This window comes from Sciurus carolinensis, chromosome 7 (genome assembly GCF_902686445.1).
Source record: "Sciurus carolinensis chromosome 7, mSciCar1.2, whole genome shotgun sequence".
Lineage (NCBI taxonomy): Eukaryota > Metazoa > Chordata > Mammalia > Rodentia > Sciuridae > Sciurus > Sciurus carolinensis.
In genome coordinates this window covers 84,781,048-84,802,539 of record NC_062219.1, presented here as the reverse complement: position 1 = coordinate 84,802,539, position 21,492 = coordinate 84,781,048, and the positions used below count along the sequence as shown (strand labels likewise).

The 21,492-nt window shown below is 37.7% G+C and overlaps 1 protein-coding gene across 1 annotated transcript in view; it reads right to left on the bottom strand.

Moving 5' to 3' along the window:
* Positions 1-21,492, bottom strand: part of Impg1 (interphotoreceptor matrix proteoglycan 1) — a 136,683-nt gene that overhangs the window by 103,904 nt on the left and 11,287 nt on the right. The window contains exons 2-5 of the mRNA XM_047559188.1: positions 10,571-10,804; positions 4,884-5,050; positions 4,588-4,616; positions 806-870 (exon numbers count right to left, since the gene is read on the bottom strand). Of these exons, the coding sequence (XP_047415144.1) occupies positions 806-870; positions 4,588-4,616; positions 4,884-5,050; positions 10,571-10,804 (495 nt within the window). The remainder of the gene's footprint in view (positions 1-805; positions 871-4,587; positions 4,617-4,883; positions 5,051-10,570; positions 10,805-21,492) is intronic.

Genomic DNA, 21,492 nt, shown 5'->3' with positions numbered 1-21,492 from the left:
GCATAGAAGTTTTGGTTTTGTATTTGAAAATATTATTAAATTACATGGGAAAATGGTAGACTACAAGAGTAAAAATTGAATTTTCCAATATTTAATGATCCCAGAAAAAACTGTTTTCTCTTTCCCTTTGGAAAGCATTGAAACAAATAATGATATTCAAGACTGGCAAGTGTGCAATGAGAGTAACTCTTATCTTTTTGAACAATGGGCTATTTAAATTGTGACAAAATTTTTAGAAGACAAATTTGGCAACATTCATGAAATCTTTTAGAAGCTTAATAATCTACTTTGAGAAATTAGTGATTTCACAAAGATTGATACTTAAATATTTTAGTTAAACTTTATTTCTAATGACATATTAACATTTAACAATTTTGGAATGGTTGATTACAGTTCTATAGATGTGATAGAATATTGGTAGCTATTAAGATGATTATTTTGTAAAAGTTTTAGTGGGACTATTCTTTATGCCATGTTAAGTGGAAAACATGATGCAAACTCTAATATGGTTTCAATGACACATAAACATAGTAGAGGAAAGATGGCAGCAATGGGTACAGATGTCAATGATGGTTGCCTCTGTATTATAGGATAATGGGTGGTTTGCTTTCACCTTCATTTGCTTTTTAATTTCCAAATGTTATGCAATGAATTTAAGTTATCTTATAAGATTAGAACAACTTAGAATCCAGAAAATACATCGCAAACTCTGTCAACTTTGATTAAGGATTGCTTTATAAATAACATGCTCTCATGATGATTTAAATCAAGTTTCAGAAGCAGATGAAATGAGCTCTGAGCTTACCTGTTGAAAACGCAGCAGTGTCAGCAGGTTCTGCCAGTGTCTTCCCTATAGATAGTTCATCTTTTCTATAAGCACAATAGAAAAGAAAGAAGAAGTGATGAAAAGAACCTGATGACAATAGGGAACCTACATTCAAATTTGCCTATGCTGAATAGATCTAAAAAAATAGAGGAAAAAAAATCACACTTTAAAACTGGATTTAACTTTTTAAAAAAATCACAGAAGTATTATTCAGATAACTTCCCACTGAAGAAAAATTCAACTCCCCTGCCCCCAAAATGGTTATGTTTTATGGCAAGTCTTTCTATACGCATCTTGGCATTGTGTGGTCTTGTGAGGTGGGGAGGCATTTCCATAGTTGGCAAAACTGGTTTGGGGGACCTGATGCTATATAGTCTCTTTGTGTTCTTGACATCAAAGATAATAGATGACATGATCTGTACTGGAATATTCTTCCTAAAATCTCAGATTCTCCAACCAGCCAATCAAGAGGACATTAACTTATCTAATAAACTAACTTTTGAAGTTACAGTAGTGGGAAAGATTTAGATTTCTGGATAATACGGGTGTAATAAATCTGTACTCTGGACTCATCCATTGCCTACAGTGGTACCGGCCAGGGAGTTGGGGGTTGGGTCACTGTACCATGGATGGCAGTATGGAAGATATTCCAGGGCAGGTTCAAGGTTTTGGTGGTAGACCTGTCTGCATATCTAATGTAGGTATAGTCTAGCAAGCTTTATTTGGAATGGAGTAGTTGTAGTGGTATCTTTCGAAACTTTATGAAAGATTTGTTTCTATAAACTGTTAGGTCTGTGTTATTAAACATATTTGATCTAATTTTCTGTGGTTCATTATGATGAGAAGAACAAAAGAAATGGTTAGATTTTTCTGTTGTTAGAGTCATCTGAAACAGAGCCCACAGTACCACCTACATATTTCTGCCACACCCAAATTTTCCAAAGTACTAATAAGTATAATATACAAAATATCATCAATCATCCTGGCATGGGCTCTAACAAATCAAAACAGATGTCATTTACAACAATGGATGATGATAATGGTGCACACAGGTCAAATATAAACTTAGACCGTAGTGGAAATTTGGATCAGTTATTCTTGTTTTTTTTTTTTTTTTTCTTGGTATTACACTTAGTAAATAGTTTTTAAGGAGCTCATGTTTAAATAAACCCTCACTATATTCAACACTATAGAGTTTATATTCAGAAACATTTTTCTTTCATTTTAACTTTGTAGATCTTTATTTATAGTTAGATCTCCTTCCTCCTATTATTACTTTAGTGTCCTCACTTTACTTTTCTGTGAAAAGAAAATGACAAAGAAAAAATTTATAACAGTGTTGGCTATTGCACTAGTTATAAATCAACAGCCCACTCTGTGTAGCACTCTGTGCAGGATGCTAGTTTCTTTATCCTTTATGAGTAGGAGTGATTTTGCCACTCAGTTGTCAACCTATACTGTCACCCAGGAGCTATAATTTGGGAAGCTGGGCCACTTGTTTCTTCCACTCGCTTTTATTTCAAAGACATCTGAATTGCCAGATTTATGGACTAGTCAGATGAGAAAATTTTCTCTTTTTTCTTCTTGGAAAGGTTTGAAAGAGAAGAGAAATTTATCCCTTTCCTATTTCTCTCTTTTTTCCCCACTTGGTGAATGCAACTAATGTGAAATATTTGTCTTCTGCTCCTCTCCACAATGTTTTCAGAGATAGGAATGGATGGAGGGATTCTGTTTCCTTCTCTTTCTGACCTGGGTTAATGTTTCTTATAATTTTTAATGTTTCTCTATCCAGATTTGGTATATTCTGTTGATTTTTTTTCTTACAGTTGGTCTCTGCTTTGTTTTCTTTTTTTGAAAATGAAGAAGTAAGTTATTTTATATTTAAATCAGAGTTGTCAATCCCTCCATCTTTCAAAGTTCAGTCTCTAGTACTAAGACTTTCCTAAGTCATATATTTCCCTTGCAATAACTTACCAAAATCTGCTAAAGAGTGGCTCAGTAGACATAACCAATTAGTAAACTATGTAAGAACTTTGCACATAGAAGTATAAAACATTTCCTGCCATTAAGGAGTTTATACTCTTACAGGGAAACAGGATGAAACAAGAAAATGTTAAGTGAAAATGTAAGCAACAAACAGAGAACAAAGTTCAGCACAGAGAGATAGAGCTGCAGACTCAGGTAGGCTGTTCAGTTGTCATGGGGAGGTGGGGTTCCAACTGAGATTGAAAGAGAGTAGGTGTTGGACAGGTGGAGTGAAGAAGGGGGGTTCTTCCAAGCAACAGGGAAAAGCCTGGGTTCACAGCCCAGGTGACTATGAGGAAGTGACTTAGGGGCTGCATTGCAATCACAGGTAATGTGAAGCAAGTTGCAAAGGTCAGAGGTGAAAGGTCTTAATTAATTAGTTCGACATCTGCCTCAGTGAAAGGCTTGGAAAGAAACAACTCACCAAGGATTCTTGTGGAAAAAAATATAGAGATCTACCAGGGAGAGTGCAATACCCTGGCGCTAGTAACTATGGGGTGCTTAAATCTCCCCAGGGCCAGGAGGAGTGAGAGACCCGGAACCAGACAAGAGAAGGCTCTGTGGAGAGAGCTGCCTGATAGGAATGGAGCTGAAGTTGAAGGAGTCCAAGAGCCCTCAGAAACATTGGCAGGTACTTGTGGGTGTAGGGTGTGTGTGTGTGTGTGTGTGTGTGTGTGTGTGTGTGTGTGCTCTTCAGGCATGCAGGTGCCCCCTGTTAAATTCAATAACCTGATTCACCTCTCTCCCTCAGGTCTCTTCCTCCCCATTGGCTGGTCTAACCCAAAGCCTCCTGTGCACAGATGTGTGGTGAAGATGGGGAGTGGGATATTCAGAAGGGCCAGGGGCAGGTGTGGGAATCTTTCGAATGCCATTGAATAGGGCCCAACATGAAAAAAAGGAACACTCGAGATTTATCAATCTAGCAGCAGTTAAAGAGGAGAAGGCATTGGAGGAAGGGACATATCTTAGGGAGAGAAGATTTGATGTTCACAGATAAATTAATAAGATTCTGGATCAGGCTGGTGGCAAAGAGAATAGGAACAAAGCAACAAATGTGAAACATAATATACAGAATTTCTAGTAATTCCTATGGCCAAATTTGTGTTTTTCTTGTAGTGTTACCTTCAGATTCAGATTTCTAAATGTTATGCAATGTATGTAATTTGTGAGTTTAGATTGTGGCAACGATACCTTTCTTTTTTAATCATTTTATCTAATGTGCTTTCTCTTTTTTTCCATTTTGATTTTCTTATTTGATATTCAGTTCTTGTTGAGGATAGAGCTCCGTGCTTCAGTAATTTAGTTTGAGAAATACTAACACTTTACAGAATACCAAATGAGAGTTCAAAATTCAGGTTGCTCTCTGATTGTATTAAATATTTTCCTGATGTAACCAATAGTTTATCATAAATTCCCAAAATCAAGCTGTTATAATTGCTCTATATCTCATAAATGATTTTTAATTGTTCTATATCTTATAAATGAAAATACACATTAGATATGTATCAGATAGTGATGAATTCCAATGCAAGTATTTATCTCAATATATAAGGTTTAATACTTTCCCTTTTATATACTAATTTATCTCCAGTACAAAGTAGGCATAAATTGTCAGAATAACCTACACAGATCTTGGTGGCTGACATAAAATCATAAAGGTACAATAGCTTAGTCTCACTCCATTATATGATCTTTTGAAAGTCAAGAGCACACTGAACTCTATTTTGGGTACTTACCTCTCAGGGAAGCTTCTCTGTTTTATTCTCTGCAAAAAAGATAAAAAGTAATTTTAATAGGAGATGATGCCAACTAAAGAGCTAAAGTCTATTTTCATTCCATTCTCCCATCATCTACACTTCAACCTGCCTGTACACCATTATTTTGCAGGAGTAAAATAAATTTCTATGGGTCTTATTGGATACCTCCAAGAATTTCTTCCACTGTTGCTTATGCTGTGGAAACCAACTCAAAAGGAGCCAGGGTTGCAGGGCAAGGGCAGTGTTCCAAACACCCACAGAGTGGTTAGGTTCACCTGCTGAAGAAGATCCAGGTGCTCCTGAGAGTTGCTGAAGTTTTTCCCAATTTCAAAGAGGCAGAAGGTCTCTTGCTGGCAGATGCTGACCCAGTCCTGGTATTCCCCAGGGTCAGGGATGCGATCCAGGAAGATCCGGTATGCTTCCCACACCACTTCCTGACACACTGCAACACCGAGTCATTAGATGTGGAAAATGGCCACATGTAAAAAAAGAAATCCTTCCCCCAAAGCACGATCTCATGATATGGTCAGTTGGTAAGTTCCTTTATGGTTCATGTTGACGCACTAATTTCATTTCATTTAACAAAGTATTTTTTTGACCCTTTCTATGTGCTATGGGATAAAAAAGAAAAGAATATAGGGAACGTAGTGTGTGTGTGTGTGTGTGTCTGTGTCTGTGTGTGTGTGTGTATTCATGTAAGGTTTCAGTGTAAAATAGGGTGGTTGAGGAAGACCTCACTGTAAAGGTGACTTTTGAGCATTTGGAAAACAAGCACTCCCCCCGCCTCCCACCCAACCTCACTGCCCTCACCACTCTGAAGAGCTGGTGTGTCAGTGTGGCTAGAGCAAAACTGAGAATAATGGAGGACGGAGACAGGAAGAGGATATGGCAGGTTGTACAGGGCCTTGTGGACCATTTGTCTCAAAACTGAGGTACAGTTACCCCAGCTGTACTGGAAATCTTTCCAAGGGATGCACATGAAAGTTTAAAGGGAGTCAACTTCCAGGCCTCATCTTTCCTGTGCTTACTTTCCTAAAAGTTGTCTCCCTAAGGACATACCTATCTTTTTTCACTTCCCTTTTGGTCACAGTCCTCTCCTCATTCATCCGTTCCTAATCTTAGCCTGGTTCAGTACCTCTAGATTGCCATTGAAAGGGCTGGTTTTAAATAATGACACTGAAGTTGAGAAAAGGAGTGAACTTAGATGCAGAATAACGTATTTTGACCACAAAGGTGATTTCTGAGTCTTTGCTTTCAGCAAATTAGGAGTCCTATGGGAGTTGACAGCTGATAGATCATTAAAAATAATGATGACAGATCATGATGTATTATTGGTATTTAATGCCAAAGGAATTAAAGAAATAAGGACATTGGCATAACAACTTAGTTCTGATCTATTTATTTATGGGAGCAAGTTGTCTTAGCACTTAAGTGAAACTTAAGTAAAATAATAGGAATAAAATTGATGCTAAATTCTAGCTAATCTTAACAAAGGCACAATATAAATAATGACTAATAGAACATGAACTAATAGAGGAGAAAAAACAAAGCAACATCATCAATCTAGAGACAGAAGCTAAGCTAGTTTAACTACAGAACTGCCATTTATACTGGATCCTTCTAAAGCTCTGTTTATAATTTGGCATTTCTACTTTTGTATTTATAAACATGAATACCTGTAAAACATCTATGTCACCCTACATCCATTTGTCAATAAAATTATACAGAAATTTGTCAAATTTTTATATTTTGTTTTAACCAGTTACATATTAAAGATTACTAGACTGAATCCAGAGAGATTTCATTTTACACATAAATGACGCTTCCCTAGATTCATGGGAAATAAAAATATGTAATTGTAAAGTACATACTTTTTTTTTTTCAGAGAAGTATTTGGAGCAATCAATGACATTTTAAAGCATAAAATAAATTACATTGCAAAAAGACTGTGAGGGGCAGTGTGGAAATGTGGTGAAAGGGGGACCGTGTGACATTTCCTTCTCTTAAGAATAGTTTGTTCATGTATTTGTTGAAGTAATTTGAATGTTCAATAAGAGCATTCAGTGAATGTAGTAGATTCCACTGGATACATGAGAATAATCCAGTTCTTATTTTATTTTAAATATCTATGTTTGCAACTCACAAAAATTTACATCAGTTTTAGTTATTTAAACTTAACAATGAAAAACTTTACAAGGGGGGTCCACTAAGAAATTTACAAGGAGTTATATAATTTAAAATTGTCTTAGGAGGTTAAGTTAGTAAAAGATGCAGAGGACGCCTATTATAAAGCAATCGTATAAGTAGATTTTTACCTCTGGTGGATGGGAAGCAGTTGGAACTTTTGGGGCAGAGGCTGACATCATCTGACTTTCTAACCAGGACAGGTTGGCTGCTACACTGAGGAAAGGGTTGTGGGGAAGAGCAAGGTGAGAGGGTAGTTTGGAGACGCTTACTCCTATTGCTTTTTCTTCCTCCTCCCCACTTATTCTATATCTGGATTTCCCCAACCTTTCTGTTTTAAGAGGCAAAGGGAATTCCAGATCAATAGAAGCTCAAGTCACTTACCAATAGCAACCAGACAAGAACCTTCAAGGTAACTAATTTTTAATTAGCAACTCCCCAAGAGGGTGCAGCTTTACCATCTGAAATGTGCCATCTAGTTTCCCACATGGGGAGGGTCATCACTCATGGGAGCAAAGGAACAGCCTCCCCCTGGAGAACCCACTTTTGTGATTGTGACCTCTTTCTTTCCAGGTGAGGATCAGAGATCAGTTTCAAGGGCTTTCTCAGTACCAGCCATTACATGATCCTTGAGCCTTCATTTCTAGTCAAGGGTCTACATGCCAGTCATGCAGGAAATAAGACTTGGAATTTTTTCAGATTTATCCAAACTCTAAGAGTGTTTGTTGTTCAGTTTAAGCAAGTTGACTGCCTTCACTACCTTTCTAGCCTACATATTTCAGACTCTCTTTGGGGACTCTATTTTGCCCTTCCATCTTTCCCAATGTACTTGCTAGTTTAGGTCAAAACCTATGTAAATGCCAGAGATACAGCAATACCTGAAATAAACACCTGCATGGTATGTTGACCCTTGACTAGAGATGGAGAGACACAATGGAATGGGAATCAGGATGTTGGTTCCTACCTGTTTCTGATGCCAACAGTGCCCCTGATCATGCCAATTTACTTCTTCAGGATTATCTGAAACATCTCTAGATCTTTTCTAGATCAGTGCTTCTACAGAACTTTAAGGTGCAAACAAATTGCCCAGGAATCTGATTAAAATGCAGACAATCTGGGGTAGGATATGAGAGTCTACCTTTCTAACAAGTTCTCAGCTGCTGCAATCTATGGACAATGTTTGGAGCAATAAGAACTAGGACCTCAACCATCTTTCACTCCACTGTACATCACATGTTGCTGAAAAAGAAAAATTAAGCTTTCGATATTGGAACTGGGGGAGAGTAGGGAGGGGAAAGTCAGGGAAAGTCATGGAATTAGTGTGGTGGGGATGGGAGAGGACACATCTATAAAGCAGGGAGCTTGGCTGGGGAGGATCACAGAGCTCAGCCTGAAGAGGGCCAGAAACAAACTTACTTTTTTGTATTTGTGCATTGGGATGAGTGTGAGCTCAGAGCCTTTCCCTTTGTGTTGCTTAAAGCATTGGGAAAATAAATAGCTCAATATTCCATTTGATTTAGGAATAGGGGATTTTTTCCCCTGAATTTGAAAGATGTCAATAGATAATTTTGTAGAAACAGTGATGAGAACGGTAAGTGGGTTACTCCATCAAAGGAACACTGCTTTGTAGCTAGGTCTTATTTCTTGTTCCTTTGTGAATCAATTTGTTAGACTTAAGAAATCCACACTGATGAATAGTAAAATTTAATATTACCCAGGGGCAGCTATAAAGATAATGGACTGTCATTGCTGCAGAGAGAAAAACAGTGGTTTGTTTCATCCAGGGAAACAAGAATGAAAGAGGCAAACCTAATCAAGAATAAAGAGATAAGAATAAAATACAGGACTAAAAATTGGGTTGCAGCAATAAATAGTCCATTCTACAAATACTTGCAGTGAATCCTATTTGTGGATGTTGTAAAGAATTACAAGTTACAAGAAATAGTTAGCAACAGTGTTCATGTTCACTGTGATACAAAACCATATATTTGTATGTTTATGCTTCTATTTGTGAAGAAATAGTAAGGAAATTACCAGTGTCATTATCTGATCAATATATAGGCACACTCAAAATGAATAATTTATGTGTTTCTCTCTCTCTCTCTCTCTCTCTTTCTGTATTTCCAATGAATGGACTCTTTGCCTTCTGTATTCGTCAAAAAGCATTTATTGAAAAACTGCTTTGGTGAGATGCTATGCTAGGACCTCAGAATATTTATATAGAGTACTTCTTTCCTATAACTGGAGTTCTCCTGACTATGACCTAGTACTTTTCAATTTTCTATGGGTATGTCTTCTATAGGAAAACAAATCTTTTTACTTCCACATAAAAAGAGACATATGAGGAATTATAAGGCCTGATACTTTTGAAATTCTTAGTTGATTATGCCTCCAAATTAAAATAAGAACTCCTCAGATTAATTTAACCCTGTGCACATTTTACAGGTACAGGCAGCCAGGTGCAGTGGTGTGTGCCTGTAATCCCAGTGTATGAGGAGACTGAGGCAGGAGGATCGCATGTCTGAGGCCAGCCTCAGCAACTTAGTGAGATTGTCTCAAAAAAAAAAAAAAAAAAAAAAAAAAAAGAAGGAAAAAGGAAAAAGACTGGGAATATAATGTAGCTCAGTGGTAGAGCACTCCTGAATTCAATCCCCAGTGCCACACGCACAAATCTCTCTCTTGTAGACATCTAAGATCTTTTTGGATGTTAGTATCATTAAATAAGTTTTTAGTTGTCAAAATAAACAACATATCATAGAGTAGAATTGAACCAGCTTGCTCTGTTCAATGGGCTTTAAGTAGAGCAAGAAGGCTTTGCATTTTGGAATGGATGCAAGCATCTAGCATGATCAGGGTGAGAAATTTGTAAATCTCCTCAACTTCCACATGTAAGATGAGTTGAACTTAGGCTTCAGAGAGACAAGGTCCTTTGTATTATTTGGAGCTACCCAGAAAAGTTAATAGCAGCTACAGAAAAATTATTTTTTCTTTTAGAGAAGAGTTATGGGAATGATTTTTCATCTATGGTATATAAATGAAAAGGACAATCGCTGATGGCTGTGGTGGAATTTAACCCCTTAATGATTTGTAGGAATGCAGGATTAAAAGGATTCCTATTGAGCTGTTTTGGGGTAGAAGCTGCATAGTGCCTCTACTGGAAGCTGGTCATACCCCTGTGTTATGTCTTGGCAGTCACTCTTAATTTGTTTTTTCCCCACACTCCAACCTGCCTCATGGTTTCTAAACTTTAGAAGATTTTTTCTGGATCTGCAAGGAATAGCAGGCTTGTTAAGGGGAGGGAGGGAGGAAGGGAGGGGAGGGGAGGAGAGAGGAGAGGAGAGGAGAAGAGAGGAGCGATCTGGATTGAAATATTGTTTTTGAAAAATGAAATCTCAAGTCATAAATCAACTTGCTCAGATACCTGACGTTGCAATTATTCTGTACTTTTCACTTCATAAGAACAACATTAAACTTCAATATTGGGCTTTGGCAAAAGTAAAACAAAGAGGTGAAATCTGTATATCAAGGCTTTCTATGACTTGTCAAGTGCCCAGATGGTCCCAAGTTGCACAGGACATTGTTTTAAACCACAAGAACTGATACCCACCTGATGTTTATTACTCATGACTATCAGATTAGTGGGCTGAGTTTTTTTTTAAATCTCTTGTGGCTAAATGAGAGACTCAGGAAGTTTTGGGGGTGAAGACAACCTACAGATGAATGAGATAAAAGAGATGAAGAGAAAAAAAGGCTAAATAGGTTTCAGCTCTTTCCTTACCTCTCAATCTATAATAAGCTTGAAGACTGGCTAAAATCTGTTTCATGGATTCCTGTGGACAGACATTAACCCCAGTTGGAAAAAATGCTGATCTTTTTGTTCGAAGTTTTGCCAAATCGAATATTCGTCTCATGGTTGACACTTTGTACATTTTTGCAGTACTTTCAGCTGTTTCGATTCTTGGGGCATTGTCTATGTCTTTAGTTTCAGAATGGTATAACCTAATGGAGATATCTGTAAGAGAAAGATTATTTCCTGATGAATATATGCATTTATGTGATATATGTGACGTACATGGACAAATGAATAAAATATGCTAAAAATGATACTGCTTTGGCTTACAAAATACCTACTTTGGTGCACCTGCCAACTATAATATTCCAATGACAGGATATTTTCAGAAATAAGAGAATAGCATAATGAGCCGATCAAGTGTATTTTTTTTTTTTAAAGCCAAAGTCTCAAATCATCTTGCCTTTTGGAACTGCCAAATATTGAAACCATTTCCCACACATCTCTCTGAAAATCATTCCTCACTTAGCACTCAAGACTCCCAAGAGATTCTGCTTTCGATAGACATTATAATTCAAGTGGGGAATGATGGATCATTGTGGTACCCAGAGGTGTACTCTTGGTGAGAAGTGGAGTGCTTCTAAAAACCTAGGAGAAAAAAAAAATACAACAAAATAAGCTGCCTGCCTATTAGTGGCAGCCTAGGATTTCTAAATGACAGGGCACAGAGGGTGGCAATCAGGTTGAAAGTGGATTGGGGCAAGGATGAGTCTTAAAGGTGCTTTATAGAGCCAGCTTGCTTTTTTTTTTAGAGGGTGGTGGGAGGAAGGGAATGTCAGAGAGAGGATCTGGTGGCAAATGTAACTGCCTAAGCTATTTCACAATGCTGGCATAGATGTCTATTAAGGTTAGAACTAGATTTCATTTTTAACTCTCTGGACCCCTCATATTGATAGCTTACATTCCTGAGTACTTTTTTATTTTGAATTTTCCATACTTTATTTTGTACCATTCTCACAAAGTGCTACTATTTATATAAATATTATTTTTCTCAGTATATCATGTGGTAGGACACAGAGGCTCACAGGTGGCAGAGCATGTTAACAGGATAGTCAGGTCTCAATTCCTTCTCTTCCACTTCATCTCTTTCCTTTTACTAACTCTACCAATTAAGAAAGAAAGCTTTGGTGGACAGTGGCCATTCAGTTGGCCCCTTGAGACTCCAAGCACCTGGTTTATAGAAATACATATTGCCATTTTACTAGGGAAGGCTCTTTAACACATCTTCTGAAATGTGATACAGAGAAGACAATCAAGCAGAAATCCAAGCAGGTCAGCTGGAAAGCAATTCGAATGCTGTCACAAAGTACAAAAGTTCCTCCTTCATTATGGGGGGTAGAGAGTCTTGGTGGGAACATGTATACTCTGTCACTTTGAAGGATCTCAGAGTCTCAGGCAGTGGTAAATTTTTAGGCAGGAATCTCCAGGAAGGAAGGAAGTTTAGAGATTAATTGGCTCTATCAACCACATACTAGACAAATAAATCATAATTCCTGGGTAGAACACAGGCATCAGCAATTTTTGAAGATCCTCAAGTAATTTCAATATGCAGACATGTTTGGCAACCACTGTTTTATGGATCCATAAGGATGCTTCCCGATGGAGTTAAGATAATCCATCTCACACTGGCTTACCTAGGAAGTTATTATCACACCCAAAGGGAAGCTGCAGGTAGGGAACACCTGGTGAAAATGGAGCTCTGGCTCTGACATTCTGCTTTTCCCTGGGCTCTGCTCCTCATGTGGTGGCCTTATTCACTGGCAGGATTCCACCAAATTCCTCTGGTGATGGCTAACAGCAGCTGGGGCAATACTCTTGCCCTTGTTCATGCTGAAAAAACTTTTCTATTAAATGTGTCTGACTTAGGCCATGTGCCTGCACCAAGAATAGTTGCCAAGGGTATGCAGTGCTGTTGGTTTGAGCTGAGCAATCACAGGGCAGGGGACTGAGATTACCTGTACTGGTTCCTTCTTATTGTGGAGGTGGTGTCAGTTTTTCCTGAGTTGAATTAGTGGCATAGAAAAATGGAAGGTGCCCATTTCACATGGGGTAAAGTACAAGAAGGGGACTGGGAGCTGGGTCCCAGCTGTTAGCACCTACTGCAGTCAGTAAATGTGAATTTTTATTTATGTATGTTAATAACCCTCTAAAATACCTTATAGATTACAATAGTGTTGTAATAGTAAAAATTAACTTTTTGTCATTAAATGGAATGGAAGAAATGTGTATCAGATAATTTTAGAACTGTCTGGTTTAACTCAGACCACGCTTAGGGAAATTGCTCCCCATTTTCCCTGCCCTTCTTCATTCTTCTCAGGGTGCCAACAATGTGAGGACATTTTGCTATTATGCTGATCCTGTTCTCCACTTTGTCACCTCACAATCTTCAGTCCTTTGGTGCAGGTCCTCTTCTTACTTTTTTAATGCTATGCTCTGTAGAACTTCCTGGATAATTTGGCTTGAGCAGAGTATTTACTCTACCCTCTGGGGCTCTGGAGACAATGGTCCTGTTCTGGAATTTTCCACAGGTGGATACCTCTGGACCTTAACACTTTACTCATATCCAACCTCACTCTTGTAGCTCCTATTTGAGTTCAGTTTTTAGATGTCAAACTCTTCTCAGGGAGGGGGTGAGAAGGTCACAGATTTTCCCAGGCATTCCCACAAGCTCCCCCATGTCCCCCTTTCCCTGGTATGGTCAGTCTTTCCCTATTCTCCATGTTAGCAAGTTCACATAGTTGGTGTTCTATAACAAGGTGAATTAAGGTACATGTGAATTAATTTGTGTTAGATATCCTGGTTCACAACTGTTATCCTTTCACTCTCAAGTGCATACTTGTTTGGAAAATAAATTATATGGTCACCGAGTTTTAAATATTTCCCTGCTGGAGGAGATCCAAGATGAGAATTCCACAAATGACTGTCTCTGTCCTCCAGGAAGCACCGTTTTCCATTTCTTAATATCTCCATTTAGATAATTCTTTCTTTTAGCTGAAAATTACCTTCCAGTAACTTCCACACATTATTCCTCCCCTATCTGCCCTTTAGTACAGCAAAGACCAAGCTATAGCTATGTCCATGAACAGTTGTTCATATTTTCCAACTACTATTCTCTGGCATAGGTTAAACATCCTCCATCTTTCTTTGGTTTCTCCTATCACATTAGTGCTAGATCCTCAGTTGATCCTGTCCTCTATTATATAAAGTCAACCACAGGGCATTCCTTGTATTGACATTGTAGGTTGGGCTAGGATCAGAATCTTTCTTCTGTGCTCCTATCCAAAGCTATCACTAGAGAAGAGGTGGGCAAGGTCTTTGAGGTCATGGACTTAGGTAACCCTAAGTCCAAGTCTGTAGGATAGGCCACACTGACAAACTCTACTTAAGCCTTTTTCAAAGATTTCACATAAAATAAACGTGCAAGAAGAAAAAAAAACAGGAAAAGAGAATGAAGGAAGAAAAGAAGGAAAAGAAAGAATTGAAACATGGTAATAAGAGTTTATATTTATAGGCGTTAATCAAAACACTCTTGGGTAAGGCAATTCGATCAGATTAGATGTTATTCTTCAATGTTACATAAGTGATAATGATCTTGAACTGGACTTTTATAAAGATTTGTTGAGTGAATTTCCATGAGTTTGGTATTTTTAGCTTGAGTAAGCACTTGGAAAAAGTAGATAAAAGTTTAGTAAGGATGAATTGATAGTTGAAAGACCTGCTATAAAAAGGGAGTATCTTTAATAGAAGACTGAAAAATATTTTGAGGCAGAAAGTGTTTCTCTAAGATGGTGAAAAACTTAAATCTAACCTGAATGATGAATTGACTGCTATCTACAACTCTCTGGATGAAGTTATGAAAAGAAGAGAAGGGAAAAGAAACATCAGGAGAAAACAAATACACAAACCCTTTCCTAGAGTAAAAGAATATAAGAAAAAATTAAACATTTTATGTATCTGGAAATAATATGCAATCATACTATTTGAAACTGTAGATTATACACCAGGAAAACCACACTTAAACCAATAATTTTGGGAAATAGTCATATTATTGAATGAAGATGTTGAAGACAAAATGGAAATTAATCAAATGTTCAGAGCTTCTGAATACAGATGAGGAAAAGTTATATTCATGGTGCTTAGTTTCTAAATTTAACTTCATTATGTTCCTCATTTGTGAAAGCAGTCATAGCAACACAAATCATATAATGTCACTCAACTATTTTAATCATTTTAATAGTACCAATGATACACAGGGATTTGACTCTGTCACTTACTAACTATATAGCTTGGATGTTCTTGACCACAAAGTACATCCTGAGTTCCCACACCTGTAAAATGGGGAATCATTATAACTTCCCTTAAAGAGTTTCTGTGACATTAAAGGAGTTACAACACAGGCAGCCCTTGAACGAGTGCTCAACAAAAACTCCTTTGTCTGACAATCCATGCATTCCACTTGCAGTGGTTGCTCATCCAGTGTGACCTTTCATTAATGCTCCTCAGTCCTCAGACATCCCTGCGTTGGTGTCCTGAAGTCTTCTGTGCTTCTACAATGCAGTGCGCATGTCTGTCTAGGGTTTCATACCAGACGGTCCTTCTTTTCCATTTACTGGGCTCTTATTTTCCTTTAAGGGTCAGTTGAAGTATTTTCTCTTCTAAGCCTGCTCAGATCCCATGTGCAGAATTCATCCATGTGCTTCCTCATGTTCCTCTAGTGTGGCTTATATTGATATGGCATTTCCTGACTCACCCACTTTCTTAAATCCTTACTGTGTTTCAGGCTCACTATGGTATACAGTGGTAAATTAGATGAACACATGTTATGCAATTGATGTTGTAGTGTGCACTTTCTCCTGCTTTGCATAATTTTTAGTGTGTGTGTGTATATATATATATATATATGAGTTTCCCCCTTCAAACGGCAAATATCTTGAGGATCTCTGTTGTAATCCCAGCCCTCCCTCCCCAATTCACCCCAGTGCCTGTTTAGTACGTATAATGTTTTGTGCTTGACACATATGCAACATATATTAATTAAGGGAATAAATGAAAAATTCCTATAGAAATATCAATGGGTTTTTATTATATATATATATGAGTTAGATTTGTTTTAAAAACCATTAGATCATGAAAAATAGCTTCATATGTCTGGCCCACTTACATTATTGCAATTTCCCTTTTAAATTTCTGCCCACTCTCCAGTGTACAATAGTAGAGGCTTAAGACACAGATATATTAAGTAAAGCTTAGTCAAATAATTATTTTGTGAAAGAACATTGAAAGAACAGAAAGATGGTATTTGTATTAAGTGCATATTAGTAATATCTGCATTCCCACTTTTGATACATCTATAAATAGATAAATAATCAAAGAAACCAATTAGAAGTGTGGGTTTCAGTGAGAAAGAACATCAGTCTTACCTAATCCTTGATAATGACAACCCCTAATTCATTTGCCCCTCAATGGTTAAATCCAGCCCTTTGCCTAGTCCTCATTTGCATCCTTACAGCTGAGCATGGCCACAGAAAAATAAGAATTTGCTTTAAATTTATGATCATAAGTAATCTCATACTACCCTTCTGTAGTCTATTCAATGTCCCACTCTCCTGGAGAACTATACACAACTTTTCTCAGATTCCCTGTACCTTCTTGCTTATGCATACTTTTAGTTGATGACTGCTTCACATTTTACTGAGAACAAGATGGGTTAGAAGAGAACTTTATGAACTTCCAGCACAGCATCTGCCCACTGGCTGCATCAGTACTCATATGCTGTGCTTCCCCTCTGTGGCTGATGATTGGTCTGTGCTCCAAGGTAAGCTCCTTCACTTATGTACCCATCCTTTTTCAACTCTCAAGGAAATTCTTCCAGAAATTCTCACACTTTCTTACATCATTACTTTTCTTTCCTCTTTGTGCTGGATTAGTCTTTTATGTGCCCAAACACGTTATTGCTCTTCCTTCTATTAAAAAAGAAATAATGATTCTCTTGAAACCACATTCTCTCCAGCCGCTGACTCATTTTTCAATTTGTATTTATATCAAAACTCCTTGAAAGATCTGTTTTTACCTCCTTATCCAGAACAAAGCAAGGTTCTACATAAGTGAGAATTTCCCTGATAACACATGCATAGCTAACAACATCCTCCCTTCTCTCTGTTTCTCAATTTTTCCTTCTCTTTGTTATTTCAACATTTGTGATGCGTTCATAGAGCCTTGTGTATTCTACGTGCTAGTGTGACACTTTTCCAGAAGGTGTTGCTATAACTATGAGGGTTGGGGATAGATTAAAAGATCACCAGTGGATGCCTGAAATCTTTCATAGTACCCAACCCCATTTACACTGTGCTATTTCTATACGTCCATACACAAATTTAACACCCACTTATACACTCTGGTTGTAACTTTTCTAGTTTAACATGTGACAGCAAAATCAGCATGAATTTCTTCTTCTCTCTTCACAATTTCATGGACAGAAGATTTGTTTTCACTCTAGATCCTAGCAACTCAACATAGTAGTTTTTCTTTTCTTAATTTGAGAACTTTCGCATTTTCACTTAATGAATGCATTTTCATGTTTTTTTTTTAAGCATATCTGAATGACCTGTCACTACACTTGCACTTTGAGGCCATTATGAAGTAAAATAATGGTTACTTGAATACATATTTATCTTTTTACACACCTAAGTATTTTCCATCTGCCAGGTCTTTCATGAGAACCACTGAACTCAAGAGGAACACATATTTACCATGCTAAATCTGAACCCTTCCTTAAATAATCTATTTTGATACAAAAATCACCACCCCATCAATAAATGTCAATATCCAAACTCATAGAAGTAATCCCTAGAGTTATATTTCACAACACATTCTGTTTCAATATACTGCAGTCTTCCCTTACCTATGAATTTGCTTTCAAGTAACATTTATTTTTCTTCCTTCCCTCATCCATCCTTCCTTCTTTCCTTCCTTCCTTTCCTTCCTTTCCTTCCTTCCTTCCTTCCTTCCTTCCTTCCTTCCTTCCCTCCCTTCCTTCCTTCCTTCCTTCCTTCCTTCCTTCCTTCCTTCCTTCCTTCCTTCCTTCCTTTTCTTTTTTCTTTTCCTTTCCATTTCTTTCCTTTCCCTACCTCCCCACACACCTCTCTCTCTGTCTCTCTTTCTCTCTTTCTTTCTTCTTTCTTTTCTTTAGCCACTCTATCCTGGAGTTCATCCAGATTTTGTAAAGCAGTGTAGCTATGACAAATTTGGAAAATTACAAATATATACAAAGGAGAATTAATTCAAACACTGAATGTAAGCATTACTCTATCCTAAGAAAAAGTCAAATCTGGTCAAGGATGGGAGTGGCAGTTCTGAAATCCTGGACTTTTGACCCTTCATTAATTGTTTAAGAATTAGGACTGGATTTTACAAATATGCCTACTAATGTGGAGGCTACTTCATTCAAAAGTGTTTCTTCCACTGGAGTTTGTAGGCTGATGGCCTCATGGTCTCCATGTTGCGAGCATCCTGGAAGCCACTAGAGTCCACATTATTTTCCTCCAGAGTCACTGAAGAGTTTATATTTTCCTTCCTATATACAATTGGCCTCCAGTAATAGGAAGATGACGAAGATCTATTTCAGACTCAACTTTTCCCATTACCTGATCCCTTTCTTGGTTATGTATTCAAGCTGATAATTGACACATCATTTGCCAACCTGTTTGGACCACTCCTCACTACTAGAGGAATAGTTCTTATCTTTCTGTATAGGCTTATGACATAGGCTTATTGTACACTTTAGTGACAACAGCAGAAATAGGAGAATGGAGCTTTCACAGCAGCATTACTAAGAAAGCAAAAACCATTGATATAAGCACTTAGCAAACCCATTATGACTTCCTGGGGGAAAAAGCCTCAGTGTCTTAATGAATGAAGTAATGGGAGTAAAGACAAAACTTACTGGAATTTCTACAGAACAAAAATCTCAGTTTGAAGAACAGAACTCCGCAGAGACAACAGGGATAACATTTCAGGACCAAAACAGTGACTGGAAGTTTTCAGAAAAAAATAATTTAATCTTGCATAAACTTTTCTGATCTTACTAAAAAGAATGAAGGGTTGTGGCCTTTATGCAAATAGTCCACTCATGTGTGATCCCTTATATCCTGGTACTCTCCCTACATTAGTAGATTCTCAATTATGCACCTGAATTTTTTTTCCAGAGAGCAAAGGCAATTAAATATACATTATGCTTAACATACTTGAAAATGTATCAACAAATTATGCAGAATTGCTGAACGCCTTGTTCAATGCTATTTCAGAAAATTATATGGACTTTCAGCACTCTGTTTTCTGGATGATGAAGTAGAGAACATAGAGGTTTCTCCAACTTGCTTTTCCACCTGTTTTCCTACATCCAATTCCCCACAAACCCACACAATGCCAACCCTAGTCTGTGGCCTGAGAATCAAAATATGTTGGAATAAATTATACAAAATGGGATAATAGAAATTAAGAAAACTTCCAGCTATTTCCTTGAATGAATTATAAAGTAAATAAACATTCACAACAGCATAGAGGAGTGGCTACATCATTTCCCTCTCTGAAGCCTCTGAAAATTCTATGCCATTTCAGCCTTTCTTACCTTCAAAACTGGCATTTGTTCAATAATGGCACTCCCTACAGAGGATGCAAATCAGTATTCCCTTCTCTCAAAGAATTAGAAGAGTTGCCTTATCTTTGTCTTCACTGCAAAAATCAGGCTTAGCCATTAACTTGTTTTGTCAGAAAGAAAGGGGTTAGAATGACAACTCATTACAAGAAATAAAAGGTTGCTAACTCAAATTTTCTAGGTTATACACGTACATTTGTATTAAGCTTCTCTTTCACCCCATTGCACTTAAAAAAAGAAGAACCAAATTTGAAGGTGAGATGCTGAGAAATTGGCTGAGGTACATATCTCCATTTATTGAGGAAACATGCAGCTTCCTAAGTGGGCAATAACAAAAATGAAGAAAAAGGGAAAGGTAGAAAAAGAAAGGAGGTTTCTTTTTTGTGCCTCGAGTGGGTGACCCTTCGAACAGGTGGAACTGCCAGCAATTCAGGTATGGTAAATGTCAGGAAGTAAAGTGGCAGCAGTGTTGCAGGGCTGTGTTGTTAACTGTCCTCAAAACAGAAGTGTGTGCGAATTCCTCGTCCTCTCAGTAAGGACAAAGGGCAGGGCATATTGATAAGGCATGTTCTGAATGCTGACTTGTCTCTCTGTGAGTTAAAGAAGGAGAGAAACACATTGGAGGTACTTGTTATGGGGTGATAGAAAGTAGAGTAGCACATGGCTGCCTTCATTTAAGATCACTTGACCAGGCGGCTATTTGAGGTCTGCCACTCACATCCAGTTGCCAGCTTTGGAGGTGGCTGCACCTGCTTCAGTTGCAGAACCTCTGGTCATGAGGAATGCCTTTGCCTCTTAATAAGGGCACACATAACCTCTGGTTTGTGCCGGAAGTGGTGAGAAACTATAGGATCAATATGTTGTTTCTTCATGGAGCCCTAAATTTACTTTAAAAAATTAGCAAGAAGTGTAACATATAAGGGGCCATAAAGTTTTTTTCCACATGAATATGTAACTCAATAAAATCCTCCCTCACATTTGAGCCAGTCTTGAAAATAGGGAGGTAGGATATTTTCATAAATGGTGATTAATTATAAAATGTATTGTTTTGAAAAGGGGTGAATGGAGTTGGATGAATGTTGAGGTAGAGATAAAGTGAACAGGATAAGAAACTGAGATGGGAGCAATTGTGGCAAGTTCTTAGCTGGCAAAGCTGAGATCTCACACCCAGACTGCCTGGTCTGTAGGAGGTGACTGGGAGAAGCAAGTGCTTTCTCCAGCAGTTGGTCTTTGGTATCCTTCAAATCATCTAGACATCAGAGAGATGGAAGATCAGCCCTATTAGGCCACTTCCAATCATCTCATTTTTACATTAACTTAAATCTTTTTCATTACATCTACTTCCCAATTCTTAACCCATCACATGTATTTTTTGGTAACATTGCCATAGGTTTTGGCATGTGGAATTGAAATAAGTGTACTGGCCACTGGTAAAAGAACTGAATGAAATTCTATAAGTCAATCTGAGATGTGGAGATGATGAGTTACAATGTTCCTTACAGATGTATGAAACAAAGTACTTTTCAGAGCACTTTTATAGTGACATAAAGATTGGAAACCAACGGTTTATGCCAAAAAGTTAGGAAATTTATGAGCAGGAGGTAGATTCAACCTATGACTTGTGAAACTGATTTGGAGGTGGGCGAGGAAGACAAGTCACAAGAATTCAGAGACCTACACTGAGACCCTATAAAATAAATGTAAAAAAATTCAGGAGGAAGCTAACTTGAAAACCTGGGGTGCAGTGAGATAATAGTAGGTGACCAGGAATGTGAACTCACTTGTGGATGAATTAATGATTTGTGCCAAGTACCCACTTTCCTTCTGTTTCCATTAATGTTAGGGTGCTAGAACACAGGGTATCTTCCATTCCATGATTGTTAGGGGTGCTATGTATTTTGAGGCATCCAAATCTTACCATATCTGAATTATTCATATCAGGATCAGCTGTAATTTAGCTCAGCATCTCTGTTTTTTGGAGCTTTGTGCTGTCCATGATACTGCTAACCCTGAAACACACTGTCCCTTGGTTTTAGTACTCTCACGTGAACCTGATCTTGGAGTATGTTAGCAGTTTTGGGTAGAGAACAGCATAGATAGCAGTGTTTACTGCAAATATTGCCACAAAAGCATGGCATTCTAAATACTCGGGGTGGGCAGAATTGGAATAGATTTAACAGAAACAGCTGAACATCTC